This window comes from Nyctereutes procyonoides, unplaced genomic scaffold (assembly GCF_905146905.1).
Source record: "Nyctereutes procyonoides isolate TBG_1078 unplaced genomic scaffold, NYPRO_anot_genome, whole genome shotgun sequence".
Lineage (NCBI taxonomy): Eukaryota > Metazoa > Chordata > Mammalia > Carnivora > Canidae > Nyctereutes > Nyctereutes procyonoides.
The window spans coordinates 15,698,164-15,710,505 of NW_026575046.1; the positions used below are offsets into that span (position 1 = coordinate 15,698,164).

Here is a 12,342-nt window from a genome sequence, read left to right on the forward strand (position 1 = left end):
GAAGGAGGAGTTTGTGAGCTTTCCTTAACCCCTCTCTCACCACACTCTCCCTAGAGAAGACACTCTGAACCAGGGATGGTAGGGACCTTGGGAAGTGGCTTCCAAGACAGTTTTATGTTCAGGTGACTCAGGCCTATCTCCATTTTAAGGACTCTACCCAAATTTTCCCACCTCCTAGCTGCTCCTTTGACCCCATACTGCCATCCCCATGCCCCATGTCCCTGGGTACCTGCTTAAATCTCTGCCAGTGTTCCCATCTCAAGGTCCCAGAAGCTTATTCCCAAAGGAAAATGACCTGTAGTTATCATTCAGGTGGTTTCTTTGGAAAGTAACTACTGGGAACAAGTGCTCGTGTCCCCTAAGAGTTAAGTCCCCCTGGAGGGCCAGGTCTTGACCTGAAGCTCCGAACCTCTGAAGGTCAGTCTATAATTCTGAACAGGCATGACAAACTGGGACTGGGCAGTGGGCACCAGGAAGTTCTAGTCTTATCAATGTTTGCACTTATTCATTAGAAAAGTTACAAATCTGCCCAACATTCTTCCAGTTTTCCCCTATGTTTTGTGGTTACATGTGTGTTCATTCACAATTATCATCTTGTCAGGTACTTTATCTTCCCAATGAAAAAATTAATCTACATCAGGAAAGCACCATTTAATATTAATGCAATCACATTACTTTCTCTACAAACCTTACTCCGATCCCTCCAATTGTCCAAATCATATCCTCCATTGGGATATGAATTTGCTGGTGCAGGAGCCAATCCAGCATCACACAGCGCCTTTAGTTATCGCCTCTGTTCATCTCCTCTAGAGGATTTTTTCTAAGCCCTTCTTTGTATTTCATGTCATTGACATTTTAAAGAGTACAAGCTGCTTACTTTGATGGATTTCCAAACTGGGTTTGCCTGATGTTTTCTCATTATATTTGAGGTTAGTAGGGATTTGGTGGGAATACAACAAAGGTGGCGTTGATCCCATATCAGTGATCACGATGGGAAGCATATGATGTCACTTGATCCTGTTATTAGAGATGATAACTCTAGCTGTCGTTTACGGTGGTGCTTACCTAGATTCCCAACTGTCAAGTTGCTGTTTTTTACCCTATAATTAGGAATAAAAGTGTGGGCAGACATTTTGAAACTGTATAAATATTCTGTTCCTATCAAATTTCACCCACTCATTTTATCATCTTTCATAATTCTTACCTGAAGCAGTTGTCATGGTGGCAAATTAATGACTTTTAACCACATTTTCTTCATGTTTTGTCAAGTGGCAATGTATCATTACAAAAACCTTTCCCTTTGCCCCATCTATCAAGTTATCAATCCATCAACCAATCTCTCTATCATCTAGCTCTATCAGTTTGTTATTATTTATTCATCAATTTATATTTATCCAGTGGTCTCTGATCTCTTACTATCATCATGTATTGGATTGCTCCTGTTAAACATCAACCATTTTAGAACTTTTTCTTTCTTTCTTGCATGCAATTTCCAGATTCCTCTTGTACTTTTCTGTCTGTGTCTTAAATTCTTCCATTTCATGAGGAAAGCTTTTAGTAAGGAATGATATTTAGAAACCTGGATATGGATGGCAAAAGAGCTCATTGCTAATGAAGCTCCACTCTTTATAACTATTTTTACATGGATAGACTTATTCAATATAGAGATATAGATATGTAACATTTACATGTGTGTGTTTAGTTTGTGAATGACTGTGAATTCATACTGATACTTCTCATTCCAAAATACTACCACAGAGATTATTTTAATCTCCTCCATTTCCATTAGTAATTCCTAAGGTTTTATTGCAAGGTTGGGAAACGTCCTTTCACCATCTTTGGGATATTTACTCATTTGTTCAATCATAATATGCACTGAAAAAAAGGTTACCTACCACATATTCATCCACCAACTGTGAGTATCAACTGTACTCAAGAGACTACTTTAAGAACAGTCTACTCGGAAAATAGATTTTTTACAGTTCTTTTTTTTTAGATTGACATGGCAGATATTCACAGTACTATGTTCAAAATGCAGTTGGGTTCACTCGTTTTTTTCAGTATACTGCAATTACATTGCTACATTAGAAACCTTTTTTGAGTTTCTTTGTTCCTATTGGTGTTCCATTTTAGTTTTCTTCTCCACTATTTTGTTTTAAATATAATTTTGTTATGTAAAATACTAACATGCCCTCAAAACCCAAACTATGTAAACAAAGAAGTCCATAGACCTGCCATTTGTTTCCCTGACCATCAAGCTATTCAAAAACAGCCTCATAGATACTCTATCACATTATTCTGATTTTCCTTCCTCAGCTTCTTTTTGCAAAGGAATGAAGATAGATTTATATTTTTATTCTCTCCTCCTTTCTCTTGTCTTAAAAGTAAAAGTGAGTGTATTATATATCTTTAGACTATGCTCTTTCTTACTGAACAGATTAGAATCCAGCCAACATTATTTTTTAACTTGTCTTGTTTAGGGTACATTATAATGTCTATTGTTCCAATGTGTGCATTTACCATAGTTCATCCCTCAATCTTTTTAAAAGATTTTATCTATTTATTCATGAGAGACACACAGAGAGAGAGAGGCTGAGACACAGGCAGAGGGAGAAGCAGGCTCCACGCAGGGAGCCCAATGTGGGACTCGATCCTGGGACTCCAGGATCACGCCCTGAGCCAAAGGCAGACACTCAACCTCTGAGCCACCCAGACATCCCTCATCTCTCAATTTTAATAGTTTTTTTAAATTTTGGGAATAATAGTCCTCTATATGTGATGAAATTTAAATATATTTCTCTCACTATTTCATTTGTATTTTAGCCATACAAAAAACTTTTAATATTGTCAAATTAGTTCAATTAGATAATGTTTCTTTGTGGCATCAGGATTTTAAGTCGTATCTAGAAAGTCTTCCCATGCACACAGGTTATGGAGAAATTCACCTCTTTTTTTTTTAAGACTCAATATATTGTCATTTTTATATTAAATATTTTATATCTTTAGAGTTCACTCTTAGATATGGTGAGATATGGATCATATATTGTCATTTTTCTAAAATGTTATCCAGGCATCTCAGCATTGTTTGTTCAAGCTACTATGCTGTGTGCTGTAACAACAAAATAAATAGATCACAGCTTCTGACTGTTAGGATCTTAGAGTTTCTAAATACGACACATAAATGTCAACAATTTCAATACAGTAAACAACAAAAATGCTTCAAAAGAGGATATCCAGTGAGCTCTGCTGCAAGTGTTGAGGTCAAGTTCGGCCACGCTGATGTGAACATAAATGTGAAATAAATGTTTGATAGGAAGACGATGTAGAAGCTTTTTGTTCCAATTAGAGCCGAATGGCATTTCTGAGAGAGGACACAGCTGGGTCAAAGACACAAGGGTACAGAATAACACAATGTGTTGGGGTGGATAGGACAAAAATTCCCTCCTTTGCCAGATTTTATAAGGATCCTCTGAATCCCCTTCTAGACTAGGGTTCAGCCTTGACCTGCTTCCCTGCCCTTGGCCCACTGAGCCCGCTATTAGCAAAGAACCCACATCTTCCAAAGTGCCCAGCATGGTGCCTGTAAAAACATGAGATCAGTCAATGTTGGCTGAATCAAATTGTTGAACTGGGTAAAATGCACTCATATTAAGGACTTTCAAAATATGAAATCTGCTTTTCAGAAAGAGCTTATTCCTTGAGCCAAGTGGAAGTTTATTTCAGACAAGTATTCAATTTCCTTCTTTTTCGTGGCTGATTGGTTGACAAACAAATAACCATCTCACAGTAGCCTGCATTAGGATATCACAAACTCTTGGAACACCTGGTGGCTCAGTGGGTTAAGCCTCTGGCTCTTGATTTAGCTCAGGTCATGATCTCAGGGTCCTGTAGTCAAGACCCGTGTCAGCTCTGCACTCAGCTAGGAGTATGAAGATTCTCTCCTTCTCCACCTGTCCCTAACCCTACTCATGCTTTCTCTCTCTCTAATAAATAAATAAATATTTTTAAAAATATTTTATGATTTGAGCTTGTGGGATCTGAATAATAAATCTGTGCTACCATAAGACTATAATGATTTTCCTTTGGAATGTTCATAGCCAGTGTTCACCTTTAGGTTGATAATACACTTTGAGTTCATTTTTGTGTATCATATGCAGTGAAGTCAATGTCCTTTTGTGTATATAATTAAGCAAAAATCAAAGACTCTTTCAGTACAATTTGCTAAAGATATTTGACTTTTCCCATTGACTTGACTTTCCATTCTCTCCCGAATCAACTGAACATGTCAGTGTGGGTCTATTGCAGTTTTCAGGATTGGGAGTGGTAGCCAGAAACAAATCACAGAAAGATTGTATTCCATGCAATGAGAGCTGACAAAAGATCTGAACCAGGGAATGATGAGATCAGATGTTCATACCATCAAGGCCATGCTGACAGCCCCATGGAGAAGGTTTTGATGGAAGGAGACTAAAGGCATCATCTTGGCTCACTGGCTCCTTTGATTAGATTTCCTAAATGGAAGTGTAGCCCAGGAATCAACAGAACAGGGTTGGCCTCCCTGTGATCAATCTCTTTGGGGAGAATAACAGGCTGGAACAGGAATGGGACTCATCAGCTGAAAGCCTCATCCTTTGGTCTTTTTGTTGGTTATGAGGGGAAACATCTTGGCTATTTATTCTAATGACAACACAGAGAAAGTTTCAGGTCTTCCTTTCAAGGGACTATTATCAGAGACCGATTTCAGAGATTTCATAAGAATTGCAGAAATAAAACCTGGAATTACACACACACACAGACACATACACACTCAAACGTGTCCTAATGTGGCATGCTTGAGCTGTATGTGACATAGTATAGCATGAGAACTCACAGAACTCAAGTAGACACTTGGCACCAGCTCTGAATTCTACCCAGAGAATCCTATTCTGACATTGGCAAGGGTGGGCTTCTTTCCACTTTTGTAGGGAGTATTTGTAATAGCTACTTCATCCTCCATTTGAATGATTTGAAAATGTGTTGAAACCCCAGAATTAACCAATCAAAAACCAGCATGATTGGGGCTGTCTAGTGTATCCACCATTTTCTTCACTATGGTTCACTATAAGAGATACCATATGTTTGAAACTTCTAGGGAGACACTGATTTGCATGTGAGAATGCAAAAGCAAATGTGAGGACACAATCATCGGAAGGTAAAATATATTATACAAGGAACTTGCCAGAGAGGGCGCCTGATGTCTAGTAAAGAAAATAGAAAAGTCTAAAGATAGTTAATTATTTTTTTTTAGTTAATTAATTTTAAAAAGAGGTAGGAGCTATAGACAGTAGGATGGAGCAGGACACAGGCCCATATAAAGAAACAGAGCAAATAAACAAAAACTCTGGTAAGGCCTATTACTTCTAGTGTAAGTTGCTAGGAACTGAGTATAATTCCTAAAGGTTCACACATACAGGAATACTCTTTGCACATTTGGGGGGCAGATGGGTGTTTCCTAAGTCAACAAAGTGCTTAGAACTGCCATAGACACTGACCATGAGGCCTCAAAACTCATGCAGAGGTCTGGGTTCTACACTTGAGGTCTCTCCATGACTAGATTTTTAAGCCTGAGAATCTTGAGACAGGATCTGTGAAAAGTAAAAGCAGAACAACCACCCTGGACCAAGGGTAGATTCCAGGTTTTCCCTTCAAAGGAGGTGCTCTTCACAGGAGGGGATTCAGCACAGTGACCACAGAAGGAGTCCTAAGGGTCATGCATGTCTAACTTCAGGACAGGGACCAGGCTTTCTGAGCTTGGAGGTGAAGGGGAAAGGATCTGCAAGAGGAAGGCCCAAAATAGAAGAACTGGCCAATATCTTCTGTTATATCATAAAAAGTGATCATGGAGTAAGGGAAGACAGAACGAGCAGTGTCTAGGCACCAAGGATGCAATAAGCAGGGCCCTGCGTCTAGGGATAAGGAGTAGGGAGGAATGTGGGCTATCTGCTGAAGGTTTGGGTCTGAGTGAGGTGTCCATTGATAGGGGCAGGCAAGTCATGAAACCAGGATACAATTCATAGACACAGAAAGTAGAACCAGGTTTGCCAGGAGCCTACTGAGGTGGTAGTAGAGGCAGGGATGGGAGGAATTACTGTTTCATCAGCAAGGTGTTTGAGTTTGGGAAGGTGAAAGCAGTTCTGGAATAGGTGGTAGTGATTTTATGCACGATAATGTCAACGGGCTCATTGTCATTGATTCTACACTAAATAGTTAAAGGGTAAATTTTATATAATATATATTTTACCACAATTTAAAAGAATAATCACAAGAGTGCTTCGCAATAATTTTTTAAAAGATTTTATTTATTTATTCATGGGAGACACGGAGAAAAAGAGAGAGAGAGAGAGAGGCAGAGACACAGGCAGAGGGAGAAGCAGGCTCCATGCAGGGAGCCCAATGTGGAACTCGATCCCGGGTCTCCAGGATCACGCCCTGGGCTGAAGGCAGCGCTAAATTGATGAGCCACCTGGGCTTCCCTTCACAAGAATTTTTAAACACAAGGAGAAAATAGTGAAACAATATTTGCAAGCTACCCTCAGTACTAATACAAAGAAGACACCAGGGATGTCCTGTGCTGGGGAAAGCCATCTGCAACCAGTGGCTCCCCAAACACCTGTCAAGGCTGAACCTCCATCAGGCCTTCTTCTGCTTCCTGGCCCCACACACCCACCTGGCCACCATGCCCAGGAGCTTCCCACAGAGCCACAGGGTGCCCAGGGTGACCATCAGCAGGAACAAGATGACATCCAGCAGGTACTGCTCATGCCATGGCTGCTGCAAGGCATAGGGCTTGAGGTGTGCTGCACCCCCTGTCTGGAGGATGTGATCGATCCAGCCCACCAGCCTCTGGGCAGGGGTCAGGGGGTGAGAGCGCCTGATGATGCTGGCAGCCATGGCTGCTGACTTGTACCTGTTGGCAGAGACAGCGTTGAGGTGTTACTCATGTGACCTCAGAAGTCTTAGAGACCTGCATCTCACACACACTTTCATCCAAATGCACAAAAGACTCAGTTTGAAAGACTAGTTCTTGGCCTGGCCTTGCCACAGTCTAGCTGGGTCCCACTGAAAAGTTCTAACTGGTCCCTCCATGGGGTGTGGCCCTGTGCTACAGGGAACACAAAGGAAATAAGAGACACACTTGGCCATCCAGGGGAGCTTACACTCTACTTTCTAGTATAAGGGACACACAATAAATTCAAACAGAATGAAGTGGTGTGGTTACTGATCATGAGAAGTATTAAGACAGAAAAATTAATTATGATTGAGGAGGCTGGAGAATAAAGTATTTAGGACTGTCACACAAAGACCTCCTGTCTCTCTGAGGAGAGGACATTGGCAATAAGTGTAGCTATCATGAAGGAGCCAGCCCTGTGAAAAGAAGGGAAGGATATATCCTAGGGAGCATCAATGACAAAGTGCCTGAGGCAGGAAACACTGGAGGACAAGAAGGTGACCTCCTGCCTCAGTGTAATTCCAGTATACGCACCCCCAAAATCTATGACTTCTCACACACTCTTAGGGTCAGAGTCTTCACAACTCTTAAGATAGAAAACTATTCTCAGCATCTAACTTAAATTGCCTACTCTTGCTCTTAGAGGAAATAGGTTAACTGTTAGCATCACACATGTATAATTCTGTGTCTTGAAAGTTTCAGCTTTTGTTGCAAAAAAAAAAAAAAGCCACACAATGCCCTCTGTGTTTGATATCTTCATTTAGCCTAAATGACCACAAGCCCAAAGAGTTCCAGACCTCTTGTCTTCTATAACTTGCTTCATCTTCAGAGCCAATGTCTCTGCCTTGATCTGCTGTAGCTGGATAGAGACACCAAACTTTTTGGCCTCTACTCGGACAAGGTTTTCAGGCTGGTCTCCAAGGACAGGAATCCCTACCATGGGCACACCATGTTGGATGGCTTCCATTATGCTATTCATCCCACCATGGGTGACAAAAAGACGGATGCGTGGGTGAGCTGTTGCAAATCAGGAACAGAACAGAATATTTCATGGTGAAAACTTTCAGAACACCAAGGAGAAAGAGCATCAGGGTAGAAGAAAATACAAGGCATTTCAAGGTATGTTGGAGAAACTGGATTTAGCTTTTGACACACCCAAGAGTGCATATTCACTCTTAGGTGAATAGGTACAAAATACTGGCCTTGTCTCTGTGTAGAGATTCCTCTAAATCAATACATCTAAAACTAAGAACCCAGGGACAATTGCTGAGAACAATCATAAATAAGCACAACATTTTCCTCCATCCCTTGTCTTCCATCCATCCTTGTCTTTCAACCCTGTCTTTTTCTTTTCTTCTCTATTGTCTCCCTGTTATCTTTCCCAGTGTCACTCTTTCTGTTTCCACTCTTATTTTCTATCTCTGTCTCTCCTTCTCTGTCCCTGTCTCTCACTCTCCAGGTCTCTCACCCTCTAGGTCTCATGCTCTTTCCTTCACTAAACTTTTGCTTCCCTCTTATCTAAAGTCTTAACACTTTCGCTGACACCACATCTCATATGACATTCATCAAATTTATACTATATCTGCTTTCTCCTCGATTTCATAAGAAACTCTTTAAAATAGGCAGTGATGGACCACTCATCTCAGCATTTCCAGCTCCTGTGTGCCCACCCCACTCTTATTTAGAGAAAACTAAAACAAGTGCTGATAATGAAGAGTTCACCTCAAACACTGCCTCTCAATGGTGATGCACATCAGAATCCATTTGTATTTCTCTGAAAATCACAATTCTTTTCCCTACATCATGCCCTGTGAATATATGTGCAGAGTCATCTATCTTAATTTCCCAATATATTAGTGAACTACAACACTGGGGACTAATCTCTGATGTAAACAGTGGTTGTGGCCCTGAGGGGCTTCAGAAGTAGCACAGAGCAATGACAACAATGGGGTGTAAGGATCCCTCTATTACCAGAGATTTTGATGGACAAAATAACTTGCTAAGGCTACAAGGTTAGTCAGCTTGACACTCAGATATCTTGGCACACCCTTCAGACACCATCAATATCAATTCTGTGAAAGCTTGAATATATCTTTTGTAGCATAGAATGTTTTAATATGTGTGGGAGTGTGTGTTTATAATGGCACATTGGCCTAACAAATACTCAAGAGGCCAGGAACAACAGCGGAAAAAAATCCACAGTATGTGTCCACAAATTGTCTTGGATTGTGTATGGACAACCTTGGTCTGTGCCAAATATAGAAAGGTCAAAACTACCTGATGACAATATCACTTATGGCTACAGGTATCAGGAGTGCGATAGAATAGGAAGAAGAAAACATGCCAGTTATACTCATTTGGAAAGTATAGCCTCATTTCCTAAGAACTCCAGCTAGCTACTCCATTTCTGTCCTCTCAAGATTACCTTTGGCTACCAGATGCCCCTTCCCATGTTGGCAGAGTTACCCAGTGGAGCCCCAAAGATACATAAATGGAAAGAGAGAAGTAGATTGGATAGTCCTTACCCAAGAGGTCATTCTGGGGAAGCCAGTCCACAATCTTCACATTTGCTGCCAATTTGACATCTTTAGGCCAGTGAGAAGGATTGTACTTCCATATCACCCCTTGAGACAGATGAGCAAAGGCACCGTTCATCTCCCTGAGGACTTCCCGGGACTGATAGAGATTCACCATGGAGCCCAGGGCCACAAGGACAAAACCAGAGTCTCCAAACTTGGCAATGAAATTCTCAAATTCCTGGAGAGAGGTAAAAGAGGCAAGGAGTTGAACAGAGTTGCTCATGAATGCCTATATAGCCTTGAAATGAAAGTCATCTATTTATTGAATACACCCTCCTGTAGTGCCTAGACCTCACTGTCTTGAGGTGGCTCTCATAGCCCATGGGACACCTCAGTGCCATTGTGCCTGCAGAACTTGAAGTCATTTCTCTGAGACCTCAGGATACATCATACCACATAAACACTTCCAATAACCATGAATGGAAATGAAGAGAGCTTTAAATATGTAGGCATTACCACAATAGCCCACATTGCCCATGAGGCACTCAAAGCATACTGTGGCACCAACATCTAGATCCAGGACTTGCATGTATAACAATGTTTTGTTTTGCCTTTTTTATAACAATGTTTTATAGAAGTGGAAAGTCTATATGGTGGGAATCTCTTTCTACATTGAAAATAGGCCCCAGTACCAGGGTCTTCCTCATCCTTCATTCTAGGTATGGGGAGATAGGGAAATTTAGGAATGTTCTAACACCAGACCAGAAAGTTCTAGTGCCTAAGAGAGTGCCAGTTACTGTCTTGGCCCAGTAGGAGGCAGTATGCCTTCTGAAGACTGATGTAGATGTTGGAGAAATGTCTCTATCAGGTGTCTTCTTCATGGGCTTGTTATCCACCTGTCTGTCTTCTTTGTTGAGGGGTCTGCTAAGGTTTTTGGCCCATTTTAAAATTATTGATTTATTGTTTTTTTATTGTTCTTACTGAATTTTAATAGTCCCTTGTATATTTTGTATATATAGTTGTGTAGTTGTGTGTATAAATGTATATTTTGAATAATGGTCTTTATCAGATATGTCTATGCAAATATTGATTATTGGTCTGTGAATCCTCTTTTTATTCCCTTTACAATTCTGTCTTAGAACAAAAATGTTTAATATCAATTTAGCCCACTTATCAACTCTATCATAGAAAATGTCTTACTATTAATGAGATGCAATAAAAAAATGGAGTCTTTTACTGCTAGTAAGTGAGGCAGAAAAGAAAATTTGTGATATAAAAGACAAAATGATAGAGAATAAAGAAGCTGCAAAAAAGAGAGATAAACAACTATTGGATCATAAGGGGTGATCTCGAGAGATACCATAAGTGAAATAATATTAGAATAATTGAGATCCCAGAAAAAGAGGAACGGGGGGAGCAGAAGGTATATTGGAGCAAATCATAGCTGAAAACATCCCTAATCTGGGGAAGGAAACAGGCATTCAACTCCAAGAGGCAGAGAACCCCTCTCAAAACCAATAAAATAGGTCAACACTACAACACATAATAGTGAAGTTGGCAAATATCAGAGACAAAGAGAAAATCCTAAAAGAAGCTCAGGATAAAGCTCTATAACCTACAAAGGTAGAAACATTAAACCAGTAGTAGACCTATCCATAGAGGCCTGTCAGGCCAGAAAAAACTGGCATGATATATTCAGGGACCTGAATAAGAAAAACATGCAGTTGAGAATACTTTATCTATCAAGGCTGTCATTCAAAGTAGAAGGAGATATAAAAAGCTTCCAGGACATAAAGAAAATAAAAGAATTTGTGATCACTAAACCAGCCTGCAAGAAATATTAAAGGGGATCATTTAAGCAAAGAGATAGCTCAAAAGTAACATAGACCAAAAAAGGAACAGAGATAATATACAGAAAAAGTGACTTTATAGGTATTACAATAGCACTAAATTCATATCTTCCAATAGTTATTCTGAATGTAAATGGGCTAAATGCCTCATTCAAAAGACACAAAGTATTAGATTGGATAAGAAAGTAAGACCTATCAATATCCAGTCTGTAAGAGGGTCATTTTAGACCCAAAGATGCTTCCAGATTGAAAGTAAGAGGGTGAAAAACCATTTATCATGCTAATGGACATCAAAAGAAAGCTGAGGTAACCATCCTTATATCAGACAAATTATGTTGACACCAAAGACTATAATAAGAGATGAAGAGGGACACTATATCATACTTAAAGGTCTATCCAACAAGAAGATCTATCAATTGTAACTACTTATGCTCCTAACATGAAAGCAGACAATTATATAAACCAATTAATAACATAATTAAAGAAACATATTGATAATAATACAGTAGTAGAGGACTTCAACACCCCCACTCACAGCAATGGATAAATCATCAAAGCAAAAGATCAATGAGGAAACAAGGGCTTTGAATGACACATTGGACCAAATGGATTTCACAGGTATATACAGAGCATTCCATCCTAAAGCAACAGAATACACATTCTTCTCCAGTGCACATGGAACATTCTCCAGAATAGATCACATACTGGGTCACAAATCATGTCTCAGCCAATACCAAAGGATTGGGATCATTCCTTGCATATTTTTTGGACCACAATACTTTGAAACTTGAACTCAATTACAAGAGGGAATTTGGAAAGGACTCAAATACATGGAGGTTAAAGAGCACTTACTAAAGATGAATGGGTCAATCAGGAAATTAAAGAAGAATTTTAAAAATTCATAGAAACTAATAAAAATGAAAATACAACAGCTCAGAACCTTGGAGATGCAGCAAAGACTGTCCTAAGAGGAAACTATACAGCA

The 12,342-nt window shown here is 39.9% G+C and overlaps 1 protein-coding gene across 2 annotated transcripts in view; it reads right to left on the reverse strand.

Moving 5' to 3' along the window:
- Positions 1-6,317: 6,317 nt before the first annotated feature.
- The window catches only part of LOC129509580 (UDP-glucuronosyltransferase 3A1-like), a 31,445-nt gene continuing 25,420 nt past the window's right edge, over positions 6,318-12,342 (reverse strand). For both annotated transcript variants that reach the window (XM_055325308.1, XM_055325307.1), the window contains 3 exons: positions 9,514-9,745; positions 7,786-8,005; positions 6,318-6,946 (listed from right to left, as the gene is read on the reverse strand). In XM_055325308.1, the coding sequence (XP_055181283.1) occupies positions 6,670-6,946; positions 7,786-8,005; positions 9,514-9,745 (729 nt within the window). In that variant the 3' untranslated portion in view covers positions 6,318-6,669. The remainder of the gene's footprint in view (positions 6,947-7,785; positions 8,006-9,513; positions 9,746-12,342) is intronic.